General features: G+C 42.7%; 1 protein-coding gene across 1 annotated transcript in view; it reads left to right on the top strand.

Annotated features, from left to right (window-relative positions):
* Positions 1–26,509, top strand: part of CCBE1 (collagen and calcium binding EGF domains 1) — a 93,272-nt gene that overhangs the window by 56,271 nt on the left and 10,492 nt on the right. The window contains 3 exon segments of the mRNA XM_069002128.1: positions 15,518–15,570; positions 20,790–20,924; positions 21,572–21,709. Coding sequence (XP_068858229.1) covers positions 15,518–15,570; positions 20,790–20,924; positions 21,572–21,709 — 326 coding nt within the window.

Below are 26,509 nucleotides of genomic sequence, written 5' to 3'. Positions count from 1 at the left end.
ACAAATTAAGAAAAGCCAGCGTTAACCACATGCCAGCACAATTTTCACTGGACTTCTGTGGTTCTCTGTTGTGATTCAGCATTTAATTATGTGATTGTAGTCTGGAGTTTTTTTCAAGTTCCATTTCTGGAAGGGTTTCCTGAGAGGTCCAAATACAATGATGTTTTAGTATTGCACTCTCCCTGGCTTATGAAACAGTTGAATCCACAGGGAGAATCAGAGGAGCTGCAACTGAGGGGGCGGCTGCCCTTGTCTCCAGCTCTGCAAACAGAGTTCCCCTAAGAGCTCCCTCAAGGCTGACCCCTCTCTGGAGGAGCTCTGGGTTCACAATGTTTGGCTGTCAAATCACAGGCACACACCCAGCCTCCCACACAGGGCGATGCATCTGTGCATGGGGTGCTCGGGTTTGAGGAGGTACCTCTGTGGGGTCTCCCCACCCCAGAAGGGCTGTGGTTGGAGACTGTCAGCAGAGTGAGCAAGGAGGCCACCTCCTCCTCTTGCTTTTGGTGTAAATTTCATCATTTCATGGCCTTTGACCACCTTCCATAGGAGTGAAGATCTGAAACAGAGTTTAAAAAATTGGATATCTCTGCTGAAAATTGGGGCATTAAAGACCATGTTTTCTCTGGCAAGGCACTGGGGTTAGTTTTGCCATGCCACTGCCAGGCTGAGATGCTCTCCAGAAGCCTCTGTCCCTCCCTGAGAAAGACAGGGGCACCTGTACTTAGGCACATTTATCCCTGTGCATGCTGACATGGTGATTTTGACATGAAATTCAGCTACTTCACAGAAAACTGTGTACAGTTATAAAAAGGGATGTGTACAGCTACAATAAGGAATGTGATGGCTTTGATTTTCCTGCACTCACAATGTGCTAACATGGAGAACTCTGTCCTGGTCCTTGCACCCTGTCATAGCCAAAAACATATTCGGTCAGGAATTGTTGCTCTGGACAGGGTTTGCATAAGGATTTGGGATTCTGGTCCATGACAGGCACACTTTGATGTCAATCTAGAACACCAATTCTTTTCTTCTGTGAAAGCTGAAGAGGGGTGTTTATTTAGTAGCAAATCTAAGGAATTAGAATCATGGAATTATCGAAGTGGGAAGAAAAAAAATCTAAGTAAGGAACTATCAATTTTCTTTATGTTAAACTTAGTTTCTATTTGCAGCATTCATACCCTAGTGGTTAACATCACGGAAGCAGAAACATGTTATTACTACTACCAGTACTCATTAAGAGTGTGGAAAAGTCCAGAAATCCAATTCAGAGCAAATATGAAACATGACACATACATTTTATTTCAGCGGGGGGGTTTTGTGCCAGCAAACACCACACAAGTTCTCAGTAGAAGCTTCAAGCTCTGTGTGCAAACAGGAGAGTGTGATGCTGTTTTCAGGTTATGAAGCCCCCTGTACACGATGACAGTGATTACTGCTGAGCACCAGTGCACTGGGTTTTGCTGGATCCTAAAAGGAATTAACAGAACTATGGACTTGTGGTTACCTAATGTCCTGGCACTGAGTTTTTTCTCGGTGTCATGGATTGCTTCAGGACCTCTGTGTTACTAAAGGTTGCACATTTTTCTTCTGCTTGCAATAGAATCTGAAACTTCATCTATCATGAACTACTCTGCTTAACATTCTGCCTTAACTTTCATTTGATTTTTATTATTGCACTTTAGGAGATTCATCCACAGAAGAGTCTATGTGGGCAACAATAAAAAGCTCAAGTTAAATTTATTCTGAGTTATTATCTGCAATTGTGACAGATAATAGATACTGGATTTCTGTTAGTATTGTGGTTCATTTAAATAAAAACCATATGTCTGAAGTCAGCGCCTTGGAGATAAGTCAGACATCTGGCTGAGGCTCCACATTTGGGAATGTAAATGATGCAGATGGTGAGACTGTAATACACACGGTGCCCATCGGGTTGTAGCACTGATGAACAAGCACTTCATTAGTAGAAAAGGTGGGGAAAAAATCCGAACTGAGATGAAATTTCTCGAGGAATGTACAATATTGATTTCAGTTTGCTGCTTGCACTCATGGGTTTGGGGGAGTCTGCTTTACCCCACATGCCAAACCTTTATTCCAAATATATTAGAGTGCCAGTTATATTATAGTGCTTTCAAACAACTTTACAGAATCAGATTGATATCTTAGCCTGTAAAAATGTTGTTTTTCTTCCTTGGAGTGTCTCAGAAATAAAAAATAACTTGTAAGCAGAGTAGCAAAGAAAACACCTAGTTTGTTTTATTCTGCGTAAAATATCACCTCTACAGAACTTTCTGGTGTGAACTGTGCACTCAAAGACAATGCACAAGTATTAAATGTAGATACACTGGAGGTAATGTGGAAGCAGTACAAAATGACACAAAATGTACATTCCAAGAGGAACAGAAACACAAAATGGATGTTCTGAGGTATGAATCTAGTAATTGTAATCTTTTTTTTACTGATACTGATTTAGCCTCAAGTCTAAATTTAACATTGTCTCTACAGGCTAGCTCAGACAGATGCCTTGGGTGTACAATGTGTTTACCTGCAAGACCACTTTTTGGATACAGCAAGCACTTACCAAGAAGAACTAAAATTAACTCATGGAGAGCCAAAGTGACTGTCACCCACAGTCACATGAGTCATGATAAGCCAGTCAGAAAAAATACACTGCTCCCTTATCTTCTGCACTTCCTTAGCAGTCATTCTGTATTTACTTATTAAAGTGCAACATCAGATTGAAAATTTCTGGTAGTCATGACACATCATGAAACATGTTAGAGGAGGATGAGTTAATAGGAAAAAATCACCCGAACTTTCCCTGGTGGCCTGTTTTAGATGAAGGTGATGACTCTTGCCTGTGGCCATGGTCATGGTTTGTCTTGGGTCTCCTCTCAGCCATGACTGCTGTGACATGAAAAAGATATTTAAATATGTATAGAGAATAAAGCATTAGCCGAGATGAAGGCACATATTGTAGCAGAGTTGTTTAACTCTTGTGTTAACAACACCGAATTTTCAGGTTTATGGTACCATTCCAGCAAGGGCTGTGAAAGTAGGTTCAGGTCCTTCCACAAGGACCGTCCTTCCACATATTTCCTGGGTATGAACAGGCACTACAGCAGCAAGATATTTATGATGTAATACCTTAAATGTACTAATGGTAAAGGAAGAACCAGAAACACGGCACTGAGCATTGTCAAGAAACAGCAGCCTGACCAAGGCCACCAAAATTAGCCAACAAAGAGGTGACATTGTGAGAGAAATACCAAAAGCCCATGGCAGAGTGATGGGGAGACACAGGTTCCCACAGGCAAACAAGAACACAACCAGCAGCAAGCACGTCTTAAAACTGACACCCAGCAGGATGTTTGCCCTCATTGTGGGTCACGGAAATGAGGCAGACAAAGCAAAGTCCCATCACTAGAAGAAAACAAACGTTTACAAGTGAGTTGAAAAGACCTTGCAGTCACAGACAAAACAACTGGGCTGGTGCACAGGGCAGTTTTCCAGGATGATATGCAGAGGGGAAACTTGATGAAATGAGGCAAACTGAGGGGCCTACTCAATCTTCCTGGGTAAATTGGTAAATAACCCTGACTCTGTTCTCACTCTGGTCTCAGGTTTTTTGCTTCTGACCCCAAATGTTGAACCCATTTTGATACTTCAAACACCAGAGTCACTCCAGCGCTTGGAGCTCTGAATGGCTGCCTGGAACTGGAATTGCTGCACCAGCTCCAGCAGAGTCATCCCCAGTGTGCATTGGTTTTAGGAAAGCATGTAATAATATGAATTTGGTGTATGCGTGCAGGCACCAGTATCTGAAAACACAACCCCATTTTAATGGGAGGTGAAATCAATACAAGAGTAATTGCACAAGGCTGCAGGGCATCAGCCTTCCTCCCAGAATTCATCATGTTCGAGGCTCTCCATGCATCCATCACAAATCACCCTCACCAGCTCAGGACCACATCTTCACTGCCCACCTGAGGATGGGAGGGTCCAGGTTTGGGTTTGTGATCTTTCCTCTCAGCTCCCTTGTGCATCCCAAGATTTTTTGCCTTCAGGTCTCTGTCCCAGCAGCAAGGGTTTGCCCCAAGGCAGGTCCACTTTGCCTTTGGTTCATTTCTACTTCTTTGCTCTCAGTGTTTCACAGCCATCCAGAACAAAGTGCTTTTTTGTCCTGCCTCAGGCTGCCCAGGTGTCATGCCTGGTAGCAGACCTCATCCCTATTTTTGAGGCAGTGGGTTAGAGGGGACTAGGGAGGAGGAGAGTCTTTCTTTCAACTGGAACATGGCTGCAAATATCAAGTGTACAGGCTGAAATGGGGGTGAGTTGTCTCAATAGCATTTCAGTATCTCATAAAAATCATAAAAGTGTTCAACCTCAATAGGTTATTCAGAGCTAAAACCATAGTCCAGCAGCAGGATGAGAAAGAAGAGCAGCAGCCAATGCCAGTCTCACTAAATTAGGCAATAAAAACTGGGAGTGGAGCTGTGGTTTGATCAGTTAGGGCATGGTGTGGTCGCTCCTGCAATTAGTACTTGGCTAACAAGCAATTGACTGGCTTTGGCTGGATTGAAAGCTGAGCCCTGTGTAGATCACAGCATGGTGGGGAAATGGGGGGAAGTTTCTGAAAACAGCTTTGCTTTTTATTTTTAGAACTGTTGTCATGGCAGTCATTTGCTTATAGTATTTTTATATAATATTTATATATATATTTATATATAATATTATATATATATATATATATATATATATATATATGTATTTATATATATAATATTTTTATATATTTGCACTGGCTTTGAGAGGGCACTGCACTCCGTGCCCAAATCACTGCAGTCCATGTTTGGCTGGACGGCATTCCTGCTCCTGCCACTTTGAACAGAGGAGCTGAGTGCAACTTCCCACTGCAGTACAAGTGGAGTAGTCTCAGCTACCCAGGCAGCTCAAACACCACTGCCACATCCCAGATAGCAGGCCTTCCAGTGACACCATATAAACAACTGCTCGTTCCAGTAATGCTTCCCTACTTAGGAAATTGTTTAAGGATTCACTCCATCTACCCCATCCTGCAACAAATAACCTGCAGATGTGTGGCTCTAAAAATAAAGCTTGGCACTGGGGCCATGGTACAGCATCACTACATAATTCAACAAACTTTCATACTGCGTTGTCTTAGAAATTAATCTTTTCTGTATGCTGGAAGTGGTTCATGGAGACAGATTCTGTCCTAACAGAGACTGCTCTGTGCACTGAGAGCATTTTGCTATCATCTCTGTTGGCAATAAACATGGGTCTGACTTGTGAACATGTTATGTTAAGAATTATTTCTTTCCTTGTCCAATTCATTAAGTCTGTATACTTAATAAGCAGTTTCAGCATTTATAAGGTCTTCTCTGGGAACAATAAAACAGAGGGGGAAAAGAGAGAAACATTTGGATCAGTGAAACACTCTTGAAATATCATCTTTGTAGTGTCTTTACAGATATTTCCAAGGGCTTACACTAAAGAACATCATTCCATTGCTGCTATTGATGTTAAAATTATAATAAAAAAACCACTTTTAAGTTCTTATTGCTTAGATAGTGATCATAACTGACCAACTCTTCTGTTTTAAAATACTTTAATGAAAAAACAGCATTGTTCGTATTTCATTCAAGTTTTACTGCTTTTATTTTTTCAGTTTTTCCTCTTTTTAAACTCTATTGTGGAAACGAAGTGGGAAGAGAAAATAGTGATAGGGGACCAAAGCTTCCATGCCACCACAATTAATCAGATCACCTTTTTTTTCCCCCCTCCTTTTTATTTTAGTTTTTAATTTGTTTGTATCCAATTTTTTTATATTTTTAAAGAATATCTGCTAGTGTTACTTTTGATTTGGTTATGTACACATCTGTACACTCACCAATAAGCTGGAGCAAAGATCCTCAGAGGCTGGAGCACATTGTATTCAAAGGGAGCCCAAGGGATCTGTGTTTGCTCAGTTTGGAGAAGAGGGAGCTAAGGGGCAAATTTAATTGGTGTCTCCCACTAAATAATGAGGAGTTACAAGGAAGACATGGTGGGGTGTAGAGAAGATGAAGCCATATCTTCATCTGAGGTGCACTGCAAACAACATGAGACAAGGGCCACGAGTTGCAGCAGGGACATTTTAAGCAGATATAAAGGGGAAAATGGGCAGTGAAGAGGTTACACAGGAGGAGGGTCCCAGAGAAGTGAGGCAATCTCCATCCCTGAAGACATTCAACACTCGTCTGGGCAAGTCTCTGAGCAGTTGTTTGCTGTCAGGTGCACTTGGATCACAAGCTTTCCAAAGGTCCCTTGCAACTCAAATTATGCTGTGAAACTATTTTTCTAAAATTATGGGAGGTTTGTTTCTGTTGCTTGGCTGAAACCTTGCCTTGAAAAATCCCCTCGGCTGTGCTGAAGCAGGGTCATGCCCCGGTAACTCTAAGCCAGTTCTGGAAGGATAAAAATCCTTAGGCTTAAGAGGCTGATGAGCACCCTTATGCGATTCTTAATGTATAAAATTGGATTGCTGTGCCTTTTGCACAGTGTGTGCTCTGAAGAGAGGAGCCATCACATACCCCTTGTCTGTAGATGATGTGGAGAGTGACCACTGCGATTTTCACGTTGTCCTAGTAATCAGGGACAATCCATATAAACCTCTTTTCCTTGCATACCTCTTGTCCTTTCACTGTGAGCTTTCCACAGAGAAGCAGAATATCCAAACCGAGACATCATCCTCATGCTGTCAGAGTCCAGCCAAGTGCTGGAAACCACAGTGTCATCCGGGCATCATGGGTAGCCAGTGTGGAGAGTAAGGTGCTCAAAGATGTATCTTTCTTCAAGTGTTTTTCCATGCTATTTGACTTCCTTAAAAGCTGAAGGCTTTGTGTTTGGCTCTCCCCACTTCTAGACTATTTAAGTTGGAAGTGTTAGTCTGGCTGGACTTGCTTACTTACCTTTTTCCTAAAGTGGAATTTCAAAAAACATTGAAAAAACAAATTGAAAGAACTATTAATATCTGGATTAAGTATCTGGGTCTGTGTCTAGGGTGTAGATGGATGGTTTAAAGTATAGATGGATGTTGTGCCCAATGGGGGTGTACAGGAGTAGTGGTACATGTCAAATCCCAAATTCGTCAAAACCAGGAAGAGTCTTGCAACAGTTTCTAATGACAGATGTCAGCAAGACTTGATCCAGTTTATGTCAGAGTGATTTTTTGGAACTCTTCTTCCAAGAAGTCCAATTGTAGCACATCCTCAGAACTGAGCATATCCTCACCCACCATCCTGAGTCTTGGTCCGAGCCTGTTCCCAATCTGACACATGTTCCTGGCAAAGTTGCCAGGGACTGCAGCAGAACCAGGATCAGGCCCTTTAATATCAGCACACCAGTAAGTAAATGTAGACGGAGTGACTAGCTTGTCTCTGAAGGTTAATTGGGATTTATGTCCTGTTTGGAGATCCAGCCTTAGCGATCTGACTTCCTGGCACAGTTTGTGTGATGTGTTTTTCTATGCATGCATGTGTAAAAGGCACTTGCCTTTTGTTGTTTATCAAAAGGAGTTTATTAGACATTGCTGATGCAGCATTTTTGTGATCTTGTTGATGAAAGATGCTATATAAACAGGGCTGCATTGGACTGGATTCAGTAAGTCTGAGAGCTTGCCAGCAATTTATTGCTGTTTGACTCCAGTGACAGAGCACCAGCACAGCAGCCAGCCCATGAGTGCAGCTCCTCGCAGCACTGCTCTGGCTCTGCCTTCCCTCCTGAAATGGAATTTATTACTCTGTATCTCACATGGATACTTGGTAGGAAATTGGAGCTACGAAATGAAGAGTCATGGAAGTTTAAAAAAATCCAAGAGACAGGACAGATGTGCTGTGATTAGTCCTGGCTCACCTTGGGTTAGATAAATAATGAATGTGTGCTGTCAGCAAAACATACTACTTACAGACTTGGAAGGAAATTTGGCTAGCAGTCCTTTAATTGGAAGTCCAAGGTGGTGGAAAAAAAGACTTTTCCTTAATTTTTTTACTTTAAATCTCAAAGCAGTGAGTTATTTTAAAACACAGGCCTAATCTTGGATCATTTAAACTCAGATTTAGAAGCCTGCTTGTTCGTAGAAATGACAATATATTTATGAGGATGGATTATACTTTGCCAGTTCATTAGATCTTTTATTAAATGCAAACAGTGCTATCATTGTATAAAATTCCTTTTTTTCTTCCCCTCAGAATTCATACTTGTCAAACATTGACTTGATTCTGCAGAATCCATACCAATTTCACCTGCAAAACTAAACAAAATAATTTTCTTGGTACAATGCCAGAAAATAAAAGAAATTTGTAAGAAAAGAGAGCAAGACAAAGCTGACAGCATGTATATAAAGCTGAGTCTAAGCAGATGAAAACAGTCAAAAGCCTTTTATTTAATCCTTCTGCTATTTTTGACATGTTGTCTAGTGATAAACCACATGAGCATTCCCTTGTGCTAAGAAAAAAGCCAACAATGAAATAAAAATCCAAGAAAGAGGGGAAGAAAGTACAGTCTAGCACTGAAGGAATCTCGTATGTGATTTCGAGGATGATGTTTACATGCATGTAAAATATCCAACAAATGGCTTTTCCAGCGGCAGCTGGGGTCGTTACCTTTTTGAAGTTGCGTAACGTTTTCCTGCTGAGAGTTTCCTTCTTTGCTTAGGGGACATTTGCAGGCAGACCTTTATTTAGTAATTTTTGGACACTGGTATGCTAAGTGAGAGACAGGCCCTGATGGTTACCAGTGCTGCCAGTTGGTCTGCATTGCACAGATTAGCCTGTGCTTGGTCAGTGTGTTTGCAGCCCTGAGGCTCTGGGTGGGCCAGGGGCAGAGGAGGGACAACGTTGGTTCTGGCCCTGTTGTGCAGTGTCATTCAGCTTCCCCGAAAATGTGGAACCTTGGTCTCTGTTGCTCATAGGGAAATGCCAACAGCATCTTTTTGTTTCACTCCACATTGAAAGGGATGACCACAGGAAACGTTTGCAAAGGTATTTTTTTCTGCCCAAAAGGGAGACAGAAAACTGAGGTTTAGTTGCCTCTTCTTTCTGCAGTGAGCAGAAGCTCATGAGAAATTTTTTTTGGTGTGGCTGCTGTTTTCACACCAGCCCCTTTCTCTGCATCCCAAAGCCCTAAAAGAGTCCAAAAGTGATGGTTTCCTGGGAGTGCTGATCTGCTGACACAAGGAGATGTGCGGGGGGAACGGTCTGCCTGCCCTGATGTTGCTTGAAACCTCTACTGAACACCTAAGCGCATCTCATTTACTTAAGCAAAACCCCAAACTCCATCAAGGAGAGATGTCCTGCACTGTGCCCATGGAGAACAGAGGTCCAGGGTGCTCTACAAGAAGATCAGACTTTTTTGTTTGGTGGATAAATTTGCCAGACCTGTGAGGTTTTTCTTTTTGTGCATCTTCCAGTTTCATGCCGGTCAGCACCTTGAAACCCCCACTGATACTCGTGTGGGGGAGAGGGCTTCTTTCACCCCTCAAAGTATTTTTATTCTCTTTTATAGAGGAATGAGCTCTGCAGGGGCTGGAAACCATCATACTGGTTTGGAAGGTCTCTTCTGAGAAGAAGGAACCACAGTTTATGCTCCACCACCATAAAAATCCCTTTGACCATTAAAAGATGATATGAAACAGCACTTAGAGAAAGGGAGGAGTCAGTTAACATAAGGAGCAGCCAAGGAGCGTGTCTGAAAGCTTTCAAGAGCATCAGTCAGGGTCTCCCAGCATAAGCACTGGCACAGTTCCTTAGAGTCAAGAGAGGTATGTGGCTTTTACCAGGAGAAGATCTGGTCCCTGGCTTGCGTTCACACAAGAAGAGTCCAGGAACTGTGAATCTTATCAAAACCTTCCCATTAGCAATGACTGGAATGCAATTTCATTTCTGGTATCTGTCTTAATAGCCAGAGTTGAGCAAAAGAGGAGATAGCAGGGCTTTTTTTTTTTTTTCTCTCCTAAGAGGAAGAAAACCACTATATGTGGTCAAAGTTATTTAACTTAAGTAGCTAATGAAAAACAAGGCTTAGATTCAGACAACGCTTTAACTGCTGAAAATTTGACTTTCACAGAAATCAGCTAGCAGGTTGCAGGGATTTGCTCTCAGAGGTCTGAATCCCCTAGGGTTGTTCAGGCAAATCCTGCTCTTATCAGTCAGTTAAGAGAAATAAGGAAGCACACAGGTACACACAGCAGTCACAGGTGCTGCAGCATTGGAAGACTTCACAGCACTTGGGTTACTCACTCTCAGCTGTGACGATGACAGGAAGGGCTCGGGCTGGCCTTGGACCTTGCATTACACCCAGCATGAACATAAATTATCTCTTTACAAAACTGTGAAACAGGACTAAGTCTGGAAATCATGGCAAAGTGTATGCTGAGCAAGTGTCTGCAGGGAGGCCATCCCCTCTTACTCAAGATTTCGGTATGTGTCCCACAGAAAGGCAAACAAAAATAAAGTGCATTGCTTCAGTTTTACACCATGTTGACATAAATCTTCTCCCCGTGTGAATTACAGCGAAACTGTGCACAGCTACTGAGCTGCTGCACTTGTGCTGCAGATGGGCTTTGTCTGTTTTTGGTAGACAAACCTGTCCCTCATTTGGACTTTATATAAGAGAAAAGTAAGTTTGGGGGTTATTTTTGTTAGGTTTCTTTTTCAGTATACCTTGCTGGATTGCATCTATAGCTGTCTAATTATTTTTTGTATATTCATTTCTGTACTTTATATTTGCATTTTTGCTACACTCTGTATTTCTCAAATCCAGGGTGATCAAAAATAAACACTGTGTAGGCACAATAAGGAAAGGGATCTAACTATGACCCTTTTGTGCAATTAAAAACACCGTGCCACGGCCTTTGCTAACTCAGGTCTTCAGACCACAGTGCAAGTTCTTCTGAGTTCAAGTTATGATTTAGGCTGAAGTAGTCTGGTATTAAAACAAAAAGTTCTCTCCTTTCCCAATAGGAAGTCGCTTCTTTATTAAAGACAGTTTTTTTGTGTCTTATCATTGCTTTTACCAACACCAACTTGGAAGAACAATGGTGATATATTCAAATCTGTGTAAGAACTTAAGCAACTCTTTTGCCCCCTAAACTGCAGCTCATTCGACATTCATAGGTCAGAAAGAGCATTTCAGAGAGGAGGGATTTGACCTGCATGACCACCTATGGAGTTGCTGCATCTTCCAGTGACACGACCTCAGGCCTCAGCTGAGCTCTAGAAACCATCCATGTGTGCTCTCCTAGCCCTAGTGAATGGGAAGTAAAGTTCCTCTGCTTGAACTACCTCTGTCTGGGAGGAGTCAGTCTGGATCTGATTGCCTGTCAGCATTTTAGGGATACAGCAAGGGCAATATTTTATCCTAAGAACTCACTTTCGGGCTCACCATAGAGATTTCTGTGTCTGCTTTGCTCCTAGGAGGAAAATATTTCTTAGAGCAGACTCTTCTCTTTCTACTTTTGACATCTTTAGCAAGTGCTTCCTTAACATATCATGTTTAGTCTGAAACCGGTATAAAACTTGTCTTTTTCTTCTCCCCTTTGCATTTCCCCTTTGCCTTCCCTTTTTTCAATCACTAAACGATCATCGTGTATCTTTTTCAACATGACTCATGCCAGAGTTTTAGAGCTGCCTCTTCAAAACTTCAATAAATGCACAGAGCAGCTGTTGTTATAACCCAAGTCACTGCCATGTTACTGCAGACAGATGCAGGTTAATTATAATTTCAAATGTTTATCCTGTTATTGTTTGCATTTCTGAAGATTTTCAGCAGCTGTAGGACCCTGAGTGACTCCCTCCCCTCTCACGGAGTGTATTTATTTATTTTCTGGGTTCAGCATGCCCTCCTCGGTGTCTCCAGTGTCTCTGCGGTGTCCCGTGCAGAGCAGGAGGTGGGCTGGGGTGACGGCAGCTCTGTGCCAGGTGGAAGCAATTATGGGAAAAAAACATGGTCCTTGCTGGATGAGTTACTGCTGATAGCTGCCAGATAAGCTAACTTAATAAAGCAGTGGCTTAATTAACCTGCATTCCTCCCATCTTGCCTCTCGTCCAGCCCGTCTGAGGCGATGCTATCAAGCAGCTACTGCTTTGTAGGATGGGGCAGGGGTGCTGTGCTGGTGCACCCCCGTGTGTTGGGCACTCTGGAGGGCCTGCAGGTAAAGGGACACAGGGAAGCTCCTGGAAAGCTCAGCTTCTCTCTCAGTTTGCAAGGTAATGGGCCACAAGAGTCTGAAAAAAGAGGCAGATCTGCCACTTGCCTAGTCGTGGATATATTTATTGGTATCAAGAGTTTGGCACTTCTGGCATTTAGTGATCCGGAAGCATCTCGACCTCCAGAGCAGAGGGGGGGAGCTCAGTATCTCCCTGCTTCTCCAGCAGCTGCCTGCCAGAAAAAAAAAGGGTGACTTGGTTTTGGGGGTGTCCCTATCACTATGGATTTTCTTACGGGTAACACAAAAGCTGGATGTTGCAGTGATTGAAATCATGGCACCCCAAACCCACTGCCAGTTTGGGCTTGTGCCTATTCCTGAGTAAAGATTGCATGAGAATCAAAACTTGCTATATTTTTAATTGCTGAAGTACCCCATCAAAAGGTGTAACAGATAACAGTCTGCCAGAAGCTTCTTCTTTTGTAAACCAGATTTAAAGTTAACGAATCAGCTTAATTTCCCTGGAGATCCAGGTTTTAGTGGTGGACCTTCTTACACAGCCATGTGTTTGTGTTTCATGCATGGTCACATGTACAGCTGCATAGCAACCACCCTGCTGAAAGTTACCCAGTAGCTAAAATTATCAGTGGGAACCCCCTCTCACCTCTCATTATGTACAACGAGATTGCTGCTGTGCAACGTTGATTAGACATGTCAGCCTGGACCGGGATGTCTGAAAATGAGTGTTGCTATTAAAATGCCTTTGCTAATGCTCATGTGTCCATCATTTTGACAGATTTCGCTTTAAGAATGTAGAAAGCTAAAGCATGCAGGAATCCCAAGGTTGCAATGTAATGTTCAGAGAAAGAGGTATTGTATTGTATTTCCTTTGCATTAACCCCGAAGTAGCAGTTTCCCTGGTAAAATCATGCTGGTGGCTCAAGACTGCTGTTGAGTACAGGCTGCACTAACGCAGAGATCCATAACTTTCGACTGGGAAGAGATTATCATGGGGAACTGGCTTCTGGAATGTGGTCTGAAGGCAGGGCATCCCTCTTCTAAAACACTTCTTTAAGTATGATTTAAAACTTATACAATGCAAAAAAATCTTCACGTATTTAGAGAAAATATTTCAAAATCTCCTTACCAGTAAGGCTTGGGAAAATTCAAACAAAGATTTGAGAGGGAGACTGAAAACAAGGAAATGGTTTCTCAAAACCATCTCATCCCACTGAGGAACTCATTGCTACAAGAAGTCACTGAAAAGAGGGATTTCAGCAAACATTTGGATATTAGCCAGGGGAACATGATTTTCTGGTTGTTTTAAGTGAAAGCTCCGCAAGGCTGTGCTTGCTTTGGGGCAATATCAGGGTGCCAGAGCAGTGTTTAATAGCGGCAACTTGGCATGTTATGTGTTCTCAATGTATGGCTGTGGGAGAAGGGTTTGAACAGGGCAAGTGGTTTGGCTTTTGGGAGAATCCAGTCAGGCAGATAAAACCTCACTTTAGCCACAAGAAAGCCAACACATCCAGCCAAAAGCCATCACCAGACAAGCTGAGAGAAGAGAGGCAGCTCCTGCAAGGTTCCCAGCAGGTGATCCCTTACCCAGGAGCAGGCTGTCTCATCATCTGCTGACACGGGTCTTATTGGTCCTAAACCTGAAAATAAGGTGGGTATTCCTAGAGAAGGGTACAAATTATGGAAGCTGCTGCTTCCTATTTATGGCTAGTTCTGCCTGGCACAACCCCACAGGTCAGCATCCCATGGCAAGGATGTCCTCCTCTCCTTGCTCATCTCACAGCCCTCTCAAGCTGGGTTGTATCTTCCTCTGAAGAGCAGCTACAAGCAAGCCTCTCTTCTTCTGCAGACAGGAAGAGATGAATGTGCACTTGGAAAGCCATCAGCATGGCTTGCAGCAGATGAACAGCCTCCCCAATGCACCTTTGAACTCATTCCTCCTGCATTTGTTTGTCTTGTAGATAAAACTTCACAGCAGTGTTTGGAGAGAAGTCTAATGAGGCACCACTGTTTGCATAACAAAGCAAGGCTTCCTCTTCAGATGTTCAACACTCATTAAGCATAATTTATATTCCAACTAATCTTTGGAAGAGGGTAAAATATGGAGCCAAAGTTTGTTTTTACATTGTTTGGAGTAATGCATTGTTTGTTTTAAACTGTCAGTTGCAACTGATAGTTGATTTATATTCAACATAATAATGATTTGTGGTGGCTACGTTTTGTCCAGGGGAGTGTCGTGTCATCAACTGATGTGGCTTTAGCACTCATCTGCATCAGTTATTGAATCAAAGGAAAAGACAGAGTGGATGGTTTCCCAGTTTGGAGATATTTCAGCAGATCCACAAAGCATGAAAAAATGTGAATTTGTAAAATACTGAGGGATATTTTCACATCAGATTCATGTATACTTGATGTAATAGCGCACTGGACAGCAGTTTTTTCTTTTGCAGCAGTCCTGGTAGTCACCCACATGGGATCCTTTGAAGATCACCAGGTCCCTGAAGTGAGTCACTCTTAGGGTGATAAGAGACAGACATTTGTAAAGGCTCCCAAGCACTGCTGGGAGTTCTGGTGACTTAATGTGGTTTGCTGCCTAGAGAGAAAACCAGCAGGCTTAGCTGGATGCCTAAATGTCATTACAGGCCAGGGTGTCAGAAACATTAATTTCTCAGCATTCAGACTTTGTTCATATCATAGGCACATAAAAAGTGTCTGATCCTATTGACTCTACACTGCAGTTTTGTCCCTCAGACTATAAAAGATACTCTCCCTTGCTCCAGCTGAAATACCCAATATATTTAATTTACCTCCTTCAGGTTTATTAGAAGATGAGAAATTACTGATAACATTTGTCTTCTGTGCACTCCTCACTCAGACTTACCCCTTCCTGCAGGTTTAATGATGGGTATTGGAAAGCATCCTTCACTGTACCATGAAAATGATGAGCTGAGTTGTGTATTTGGACAGCACTGAGCTGTGCTGCATCCAGTCAACACAGGAGAACAAGATTTTTGGAAATTACATGAGGTGTTGGGTGGGTCAGTGCTAGGATACTCAGCCCCAGGTTCCTGAGGTGGCTGGACATGCTGCCATGTAAAATCCCTCCTGGGCCAGGTGGTTCATTTCCCTGTTGTGTTCTGTAATGCTGAGAGACCTCTGACTGCAGTGCTGAGGACCCTCATCTTGTTTGGTTCATCACATCCACAATCCACCTATGGCTGTTTTTAAAGGCAGCGCCAATCTACAGAAAATACATTTATTTATTCATTTATTTATTTTATTGTTTTTCAGGAAAAAATGCTGTAAGGGTTATAAGTTTGTTCTTGGACAGTGCATCCCTGAAGGTATGTGATTTCACTGTTCTTACCCATCATGTCCCCATGCATTTGTCTTTCCCCATCTGCCCTGTTCTCCACATTGTCTGTTTGGAAGAGCAACCTGATACAAGCACAGGCTTGGCCATACCTCATGTATCAGTGTGGAGAGGAACCATTTCCCAGAAATTGTTGGGAAAGCAAAAAGATCAACAACTTCCAAAAGTTCTGCTTAGCATGCCAAGCCTTGATCCTTCCCTAAGTACACGTGGCTGCACAGATCTTGTGCCATGACCTGCTGCACTGCAAACAGAGGAGCGTGTTCTGCCCTTGGCTGGGTAGCTGGGAGCACCCTCTGCACCCAGAAGCACATCTTTCCTGGACAGTGGCTTTCTCCTTTTATCCCTCGGATCTGGTACAGCTGACTTGACTAGTCAGTGCACAGGGTGAGTAGGTGAGTTAGTCCTGCCTTTAGTTTCCCATGGGCATGGCTTCTTTGTCACCAGGGGCTAAGGAAGATGCAGTTTTAATCAGGGTAGTTCATGCAGTAGTAAAAATTGATCTAATTTGGATGAAACTGGCTCCAAAGTTGTAGGACCACAGGAACTGCCCAGAGATGACATGCCAATAAACTTTGTCTGCTCCAAAAAACAGGTTAAGAAGTTGGTCTATGGCAACACATTCTTCTATTTGATGACCTATGGAAAGCCTTGATTTTGGTCCAAGAAGTTTGTGGTGGTGATGTTTTGAAAAAAAAGTGACAAATTAACATACTGGAGAGTCAGACAGTTTTGAATTACAGTCTCCAGCCAACAGGGATTATAACCCAAACTCTAATCCTGATGGTTTGTTGTGAGTTTGTTGTTGTTGTTGTTGTTTTTATTTGTGTCTTCTTTGCTGCTGGCTAGAAATACCAAACAATTGTTGGGGGGGAAAGCAAAAAAAAAGAGGGAAACAGATCATGATGAAAAACATTATGTAAACAGTAATGAGTATTTTGGACCAAACCACTACACTCTGCACCTGGAGGACCTGGGTAGGGTTTGGGTGAAATTGGTGCTCACAGTTCCTTTGTCCCATGGTTTTGCAGTGAGTTTTGTGTCAGCATGTGTGATACAGGATGACAGCTCCAGTGTGAGACAAACACTTGGAGAAGGCAGCTGTGTGTGTTGGAGGCAGAAGTCCTGAACCCTTTCAGGGTGGAAAGAAGCCAGGACTCTACAGTCTGGCCTCCAGCTTTCCTATGGATTTAAGAATTTTATATACTGGCTATTCACTGAATATAATGGATACAGAGGATTAATTAATAGGAGTAAAAATAAAATGAGAGCAATGGTAATCTATTATTCTGGCTTCTAATTTTCATCTCGTGAGATGTTAGGTGATTATGAAAGCAGTTTTTATTACGTGTTCACTGACTTTGTCGAATCCTGTCTTTTAAATGCATTTCAGTAACTGGGAGTTTCTGCTCCTAATTCAATTCTCTGCTGGCTGCAGCTTCTCTCCCTTTGTTTCTCCATTCTCCCTTTTCAGCTTTATCTGTATTTTGCCTGAAATTTCGGAGGCCACAGCAACTGCTATAACATCGGAGACAATCTCAGGCCCTTGGTATAGGGATGAGAAACATGATTCACAGAAGTATTCATTTCACTTACTCTGTTACAAGACATCACTTGGCTCTTCACACATTGTTTTGGCATAATCTTGACAGAGTAGCTGTATGAAATCCATATCTCAACACAGCCACATAAATGCACTACAGATGTGAGTTTATTAGAGCACATCTGCACCTTTTAATCCAGTACTGGCATGTTGAAACTGTGAGAAGTAGTTCCAGCCCTGTCTTCTCTGTACTTTAGCAGTGGCTGCAGGGAGGAGGGTTGACAGAAGTATAGATCCTCCCCTGTCCACCCTTTTATAGCTGCCTTGGGACACCAATCTCCTTCTGGGACAGCTGTTCCTTAAACAGACTCTTTCCCAAAGGCTCGTGTCTTTGTCCACATCCGTTATTGTTTTTTGTCCTGTTATTTTTCATCTGCCCTTGAAAAGGAACAGAAATCAGTACAGTAGCAGTGTATGAGTCCATGCCTCCAGGTTCTGCATTTAATTTGTTTTGTACTCACCTTCTCGCCATGGCTTTCAGCTGCAGGACCAGGGAGCAGTGATCCTCAGGAAACATTGAGTGGAGTTACTTCCACGTGTCTGATTCTCTCCGTAGCATCTCTTCCTGCTCCACCTGTTCAGCAAAGATGGGTCAAAAAACAGCTCCTCACTTTTTTCTCCTGTGTGATCTCCTTTTTCTTTGCTTTGGAGATTCACAGCTCCAGCCAAGTCCAGGCTCAGGTCCTGTCTCATGGCATCATAGAGTGAAGAAGGAACAGATGTAGCACATCTGCAGTTTATTTTGGAGACCAACCTTCCTGCCACTGGTTTATTACCTGAGTTGGCTGTGGTTGAATTCATGGTAAAATACTCTATTGCAGGCAAGCTGTAGTCAGATCTGCTCTTTCCTTACTAATGTAGTTTCAAAAGTTTCCTTGGTAAACTTTCCATACTGCATTGTCATTTCTGAGTTAATTGAAACATATGTAGAGACATTTGTTATTCTGCTTTGGCTTTTGCATTTTCCTAAAGTCTGGAACAGTGTGATCCCCATTTTATGGTTTTGATTCATCCTCAAACCACAATTATTGTGCTGAGCTGGCAAACAAGGAATTTGAACACAGGAGGGAATGTGCATCCCCAGTTCTGCAGAGCACACACAGGTGGTGCAGCAGCTTTTGCCTAATTTCACCCCAGTTGTGGGAACTATTCCTAGGGAAGTCATGTTAGCTGGGACCAAGCCCTGGGGACACAGCTCTGGGACCTGGGAAGTGCCTACAACCATTGTGTGTTCTGGGTTGACTGTGTGGGATCACCAGCAGGGATATTTGTACTTCCTGGACCCTTCCCCAGCTTTGTGTGAAAGTAAATGAGGCAATGGACATGATGGAGCTGTTCTGAGGTGGACATGAAAACCATGTTCAAAGACTGGTTACATTAAATATAGCAACAGACGGATAAAAAGACCTGGCATTGTTTAGTCTAGAGAAAAGGAGGCTGAGGGGAGACGTGATAACAGTTTTTAGGTATGTGAAAACTCGCTGCAAGGGGGAAAGTAAACTGTTCTTTATGGTTGAGGAGAAGAGGACAAAAAAAATGAGCCTAAGTGGCTGTAAGGGGAGTTTGGATTAGATATGAGTAAAAAGCTTTCTGTCTGCAAGGATATTTCATCTTGGGACTAGACTACATGGCGGGCCATATCCCATCCCTTAGGGAAAAGCAAAACTAGGAAAAGTCTATGCATAGCTGCTCCTGCTTGTGATGGGAGATGGGCCCTTCCAGCATTGGATTTTTTTATTTTGTTAGGGCACATCTACTCATGGAAGCACAGGGAGGCCAGGGCTTGTTTTACCTCAGCTCTGAATAGTGGAACACAGCACAGGCCAAGTCCAGCACCCGAGTGGGTACGCTGGCCAAGGAGCAGGCATGTTTATCTCCATGCTGGGCCTTCTATCCTGTTCTCACTCTGATTTTGTTGCAGTGGAAAACAAAAATTGCAACCATGCCCTGGAGAAACACCAGCAATGCTTTATAGTTGGGACTATTTAGTACTGTCAAATGTAACAGGAATTTACAGCCCAGCATCACCTAAAGAGTCCAAACTACCCCCAGACTGAACAGTTTGAAGGTGAGAGCTATGTTTTCCTTTAATGGCTCTGCACTGTTTGACCCTGGTTACTGCAGGGGTCCTAGCATTGCCATTCACTACCACAGCACTGCAGGCAGACCTCAAGTTGTGAAGCGAGAAGGAAAGAAAGGATGTCTGTTATTCAGGAGGTGACAAGCAGAATGCTTGGCACTGTTACAGTAGTATGTCTATTACAATAGTACATTTTTGTCTAAGGGGCTCTGGTGTGAGATACAGCATCTTGTTAAGTCTCATTTTGTGCTTTTCTCTACTTTGGCACACTGTCACTTTTAAACCCAGAGCTACACATGTGCTCTATATACTTAGTACAGAAAATGTGTTTTCATTTACCATCTCTTGGCTCATTTTAATTGTTTGGAACAATCATCATATCCAGAGGTATCTGCTAGTCATTAGGGTGAGTCAATAATGAGTTTTAATGATGTAGATGGAAATAGTGCTGTGCTGGGAACTCGCTTGAACCACTTAGATTTTGTTTGGACATGTTTGGTCTGGAGCATGGATGAGATATTTCTGCTGTGGCCCCCAGTACCCAGTCACTGGATTGTCACAGCCACCTGGATGCTCTCTGCGGGGTGATGTTCTTTGAAATGGTCACAGAAACTGCTGCTTGCTTTGGTGTAAAACCTGACCTTGGGCAGGGTGTGCCCAAGCTGGTTTTGAGACCAGATGCCGCTTCATCTCCTGGTGTCTCCTGGAAGATGCTCCCCATGGTGCTGCAAAACCCTCACACCCATGGCTGGGAGCTGTCCTTCTCTCCCCAGCCCTGGGAGGAGGAGAGCACCACACCAGGGGCCAAATCCAGCCCCTGGCAGGACAGAGATGCAGGTCAGACCCTGTTGTGCTCTGATATCCATTCCCAAGACTTCAGCTCTGCTGCTACATAGCAGTGAAATTAGAAACAGATTTTCCCTCCTTTGGGTTTCAAACAGGGACTTCAGTATTCTGGGATTTCCCTAACATACCCTAATCTGCACACTGCTGTTATTAAGAGAGATGTTGGGTTTGTAACAATGCATTCTTTGCTAGAAGGGTTATATCTGGCTTTGAACAATTAACGTCATGTAATTAACTCTTCTTTGTGATATATTTTCTGCCTGGCTTTGGCAGTTAGCCCATGGTTTTTCACAGTATTCTGCATAGGAAATGTTGCTATCAGACTTAAAAATCTATTGAAGAAAAGTTTTTAAAGTTTTAGGTAATTTAATATTTCTGTGAAAAGAATTCTTAAAATCTGCCAATTGCAAAAGTGACCCTTGCTTAAAATACAACTTTAAGAAATAGTCTAACTAGTGTAAAGCTGTGAATAGCAATTACAATTTTAATATATTCCTTTGATTATGTCTCATGGATGTTTTATATCTAGGTTCCTTCAGTCCTTAAAAACAATGTCACTCAACTTTGTATTAATTAGCAGAGAGGTGAAATGTTTGCTGTCAAAATATCGTCCATCTATTGCCTTTGGTGTTTTTCCTAACCATGTTTTTCTCTCCCTTAGACTACGATGTCTGTGCTGAAGCTCCCTGTGAACAGCAGTGCACTGACAATTTTGGGCGAGTCCTATGCACCTGCTATCCTGGATACCGCTATGATCGGGAGAGGCACAGGAACAGAGAGAAGCCTTACTGCCTGGGTGGGTAGATGAGCATGTGGAGCTCATGCCTGGTCAATGATTTATGCTGCTCCCTTGGGTCTTTTAGGAGTCAGTTTGCATCTGAAACCTTTCTTGTTCTCAATATGATTAAAGAAGAAATGTGGGGATTAACTGTGTTAAGAATTGAGAGATCTAGATTTTCCTGAAATTATTAGGAGGTGTTACCTACAAGACATACACACCCAAACACTTTGAAGTGTTGGGCTGATGTAATTTTTCCTTTAATTCCTCCTGCAGGTTGTGAGCCATATTTGCTAAATATTGAAGCATTATTACCAGGCCTGATTATGAAAACTAATTCTTGGGGTTTGATTCAGATGGCCAGTATATAATTCAGGACTGATCATTTACATATGGTCCTGCTCTGTGTGGTTTGCCATGCCAGGAAGCCAAGGTTTGCAGAACTGAGCTTTGCAATGCAAGGAGACTGTCAAGCAATGTTCAGTGATAAAATGCCAGGTGTATTAATAACAACATAGTGCAGCTTGCCCAAAGGCTCCAGCAGTGCTGCAATCACTTGTTTGTTTAACCACAAAATCTCTTTTTACCTCTAAAGAAAGTCTTTTATTGTATTTGAGGTCTGAAACCTCCAGCTACAGGATATTTTTAACTTTGCTTCTCTCCAGATATCGATGAGTGTGCCACGAGCAATGGGACTCTGTGCTCTCAGATCTGTGTCAACACCGTGGGCAGCTACAGGTGCGAGTGTCACGAAGGCTACGTCCGGGAGGAGGATGGCAGGACATGCACCAAAGGAGATAAAGGCAGGTGCTAGTGTAGCTTAAATATCCTGGGCCAAATGGATGTCTAAAGAGCTGGTCTGTCATGAAAAGGAACTGCTCCCAGTGCTACACTTGGAGCTGGGGTCCAAAGCTGGGATGTAGCTGATGCTCCTGGAGCAGCTGGGCTGTTCGCGGTGCACCTGAGCACCTGTGGAGCAGCCCTGCCACACGCTATCCTCTAATGCACACACAAGTTCACTGGAGGATGTGGAAGGCATCTTCCCCTACGGAGGCAGAACAGCTGAATAGTGAACTTTACCATTACAGCTTCAGTTAGATAATTTCTGCTGGATCCAGTTGCTAAAAGCCATATTTTGCTTCAATACCAGCCTGGATTGTACCTTTTTTGTGGTCCAGAGATAAGGAGACATAGGAAAAAAATATTAGCAGATGATGACCCCTAAAAATTTTCATTAATTTTACCTGCTAATTAAATAATTTCAGTAACTTTAATTTGTATTTACCTGCCCACATCTGAGATTAGCAAATGGCCTAGGTTGGATGGCTAGAGACCCTTGGCTCTTAGAGGCTCCAAAAATGTGTATCTGGGAGTCCAACACACTTTTCAAGCATTGCCTAAATCAATTTCTAAATTACATTGACTAAGACCAAATACTGCTGACCTTCAATTAGTTTCTGTGTCCTGTGGCTGGGGTCAGATTTTTTTTCTTTCTTTTTTTTTCTTTTTTGGTGAAGAAATGTGATGGGAAAGAAGTAAAAGTAAGGGCTTGTTCTTGCATTTCACTGTTGGTCCAAAGTGTATACATGTGCTGCGTATAAATGATTTTAAAGGTTTTGACCTCATCCTAGTTACTAAATTACAGCATTTAGAATATTAGATTCAGAATATTAGAATATTTAGAATATTAGAATCAGATTAAATACTGATATGTAAATTTTAAAAGGAAGAAGGAAGAGAACAGTGCTCTGGAAAAAAACCCCAACAACTTTTGATGAATGGTGACTTACCACAGGTTCATTAATTAATTACTGAATGTGGTATCACAGGGTGATGCAAATCCCACTGGATGGCCAGAGCAATTTATAATTTTGATTTTCATCTGAAAATGTGTAACTGGAGCCATTCATTAACTTTAATTGTTCCTTGTCGTTTTAAAACATTTTTTCCTTATGTGTGTGTATGTGCCATAAAGGAAAGAGGTATAACCTAGATAATCCCCTTACAAATAGGGAGGTTTTTTTAACTTTTCCTCTGGGTGGTTCAAATTTCTTGATACAGTAATATCCAAAACATTCAAGATAAACAACCATTCAAAATATTCAAGGCTGTGGAAATAATTCTACTGTTTGAAACCACCATTTTTACACTGAACGTGCACAGCACATAAAAATGTCAGTTCCAGCAGATAGTCTGGAATGAAATACCCAACATCTTTCCAGATATCTCCCAAATCAGCTGTTCGAAGTAAAGAACGATGCTTTCTGCTCAGCTACCCCGCTGTACTCCACATAAATGCTGCGAATTTTCAGACCTCTGGTGAAAATGAGAGGAGCTGTGTCCGTAACTCATTCCTAGGAAAATGGTTATGTAAGGAACCAGCTGTAGCGACGCTCCACCCCGCGGCCAGCCCCAGCCCTGCACCGCATCCGTGCCGGAGCGGCTTCCTAATAAACGCATCATTTGCTTTTCATCGTAGCCGGAACACTTATAACTTATTTTAAAATCTAGTGTGAGAGGCTAAAAGACACATGTACGCCTCCCCATCTCTAGCGAGGTTGAATGTTTTCCGGGAGATACAGCCGTGTTTTCATTGTTCCATCCCCGAAGGATGCAATTTGGACACTTTTTTGGCTCTGTAAGTGGCTGCAATGTGGTCACTTTTTTTGGCTCTGTAAGTGTCTTGACAGAGAGCTTTGGGTTGGTCAGTGGACACAAGAATAGGGAGCATTTTTTCTTGCATCCACAGTCCCATTTGATGGAGGCAATACAGCTACCCATGCAGAAGTAGGCAGAGGAAACCATCTCAGCAGGCTGAGCCCAGATAATACAACACAGATGATCGGCTCAACAGCATCCCGGCGAAGACCGCCCGCAGCAGAGCTCCCGCAGAGCTCTGCCCTGCCAGCACCTCCTCCTCTTCCAGCACCAGCACGGCACAGCCTCCGAGCCCATACACAAAGAAAACACATCACTCCCCCAAGCAGACCTCTTAGCATTAGGTACCACAGGGTTCACCAGTGTCTCACCAAGATTAAAGGATCCCCATCAGGACAGTAATGTCATGCATGAGCTAGACTTTGTGTTCTGGGAAGCCTTTATAAAAATGGGGCAGGTTTAAGCCTTCTTCAAAACAATTTCAGTTTCCTTGTGCAGGTCTGTGCAATGGAAATAGGTTGTGTAAGTGCCTCGCTCAGTGCTGGCCCTGCTGACCCTGCTAGGTGACCTCGGCTTCTGCCCCATGCGTGGGTGGCTCCATCCAATGGCCTTTTGCCCTCACTGGCCTGTCCTAGGTGACTTCTGCCTTTATCCACACTTTATTCTGGCTTTACTCATAGTTTGGTCCTGATACAGGGTTGGATGGGGGTAGAGCGTTTGATGGATGACTCCTTCCCTGGGCAAATCATCACCTCTGTCTGGTATGAGTTAGGGGGATTCCACCTCTCTCCTGGGATGCTTGCTCATAGGAGGATGTTGGACTTCTTCCTCCGACAAGTCAATCCAACTGGATTTGCAGAAATCTCACTGGTATGACATTTCCCAAACATTAGCTGATCCCCCCAGCATTCACCTCCGTGGATTGTTACAGCCCTGTTTTATCTGTACTTGTCAGCCCCGTGTGCCACATCCTTCTGGAAGATAAACCGGGTTTTATAATGAAACACAAGGCTAAATTCACTGCTTCTTAATCTACATATAACTCCACTGATTCTGATGGGATTGCTTTAGGTTTCCAATAGCAGAGACTCTGGCAGTTTCTCCCTATGACTGTGTGTTGCTTTCAGCAACATTACTTAACACAATGATAGAACTCATTTGGTGAGATGGCTATTAAAAGAAATTTTTGTTGAGACTAGTACAAAATCCAGACTTTATTGGTCTTTGAAAAAGAAAAAAAAAAAAGAAAAGAAAAAAAGGCTTTTTTTTTTTTTTCCTAATGGTTCCATATACGTGCATCTGTAACTCCTACACAGGTCCAAAAAAGGGCATGTCAAGACACTGGGTTTTTCCCAGTGGAAATTGGAGAGGGAGTAAGAACTCCACAAAACTGACTTGTGGTCAAGAGCAAATTTATTTTACAGAGATGTCAAGAGGTGTCTTCATTACAGTACCTCAATTCGCTCTTAAGGGAAAAAAAGCCCTGCATGGTGCAGATTATTTCATTTACAAGAGAAGGCTTTATGGGCAAAGAGGCTTTGGAGTGAATCAAGGGCAGAATGATTAGCATTAGGAATACAGGAGAGAAGAAGGAAAGCAGCAAATGCTGTGTGTTCTGGTGCCTTCTCAGAAATGCTGGAGTTCCTCTGGGAGGTCTTGTGGCTAAATAGTCTTGAATCCAGCATAGCTGAAATTTGGGCAAATTCTATCTATGGTGTGTAGAGTCCATTGGAAAACACCAAGTGGTACCATGTGGCCTTAAATCTTTGAACCATCTGTACACTGCACAGAAAGCTGATCAGGCACTAAACCTGCGCTGGGGAAAGGGCTGCGAATCTCAAACAGCAGTGTGTGCTTGCTGCCATAAAAATGGTAAATATTATAGGTAATATTGTGTGTATATATGTATAATATGTGTAATATAGAAGGTAAATAGTATGAGTAAGGCTGTTGGAGTGCAGCCATGGGAACAGGCAGTTCATGACTGGGAGAAAAACCCAAGACTTTGTGTCCCAATTTTCCAATTAGTTCAGTACTAATACCAGTCTTAATGGTCCTGGTTATTCCGGCATCTTGCCCTTACACCTCTCTCCTAACTGATTAGCAGATAAGTGAGACAAATTTTTGTCTTCTAAAATCAATCATAACTGATATGTCATTATATCCAAAAGACTAAACATCCTGAAAATCAGCTTTTCATAAATATGTGCATTGGTGGTCCATATATGACCATCAGGTAGATGCAGTCTTCCTTACAGGACCCTGCAAATATTTAAAGTCAAGTAGCACATAATATTTTTAATGTTAGAAACTTCGAGGTTCATTTAAAAAGATGCAGGTGTTTCAAAATCAATACGCATTTCCAAAGAGATGAAGGGCATTTAAGGGTGTGTCCAAGTGAGAAGTGTGACAGTAACTCAGCGCATCACAGCTGATCCTTTTGGAAGATTTTGAAGATTCCCTGGCTTTAACCAGGAGCTCCTGCAGAGTTTTTCCATTGCAGGACATGCTCTGAAAGGTCAGTGCTCACACATGCCCAGCAACCCTCCCATGTAACATCATACAAGGCCATACATCATATGCAGAACCTCAATACACTTGATATTTCTCAGCAACATTGAAGTGAACAAAAACTCACCTAGAGTTTGCCAGTATGTGCCACCCTGTGGTTTGGAAACCAGATTTGTCTTTAAGCAGACATCTGTTACAACAATGCTTGTTTCCTTGCAATGCAGAAGTGCTTGACTGTGTATGGTACTGGGGAAAGGACAAAAATAACATTTGCAATATCTCTCATAGTTTGAAAAATTTAATGGATTCTTGAAAAGATCCCATTCATGCATAGTATCAACAGATGTGACCCTTCCTCTTGTGTGGATTCAAATCCCTGTCATTAATCTCAATCCCCACCTCTGCCCAGGCTGATTGTATCACATGGAGAATAA

Source organism: Aphelocoma coerulescens, assembly GCF_041296385.1.
Source record: "Aphelocoma coerulescens isolate FSJ_1873_10779 chromosome Z unlocalized genomic scaffold, UR_Acoe_1.0 ChrZ, whole genome shotgun sequence".
NCBI classification, from domain to species: Eukaryota; Metazoa; Chordata; class Aves; order Passeriformes; family Corvidae; genus Aphelocoma; species Aphelocoma coerulescens.
This window is presented reverse-complemented; position numbering and strand designations above follow the sequence as displayed.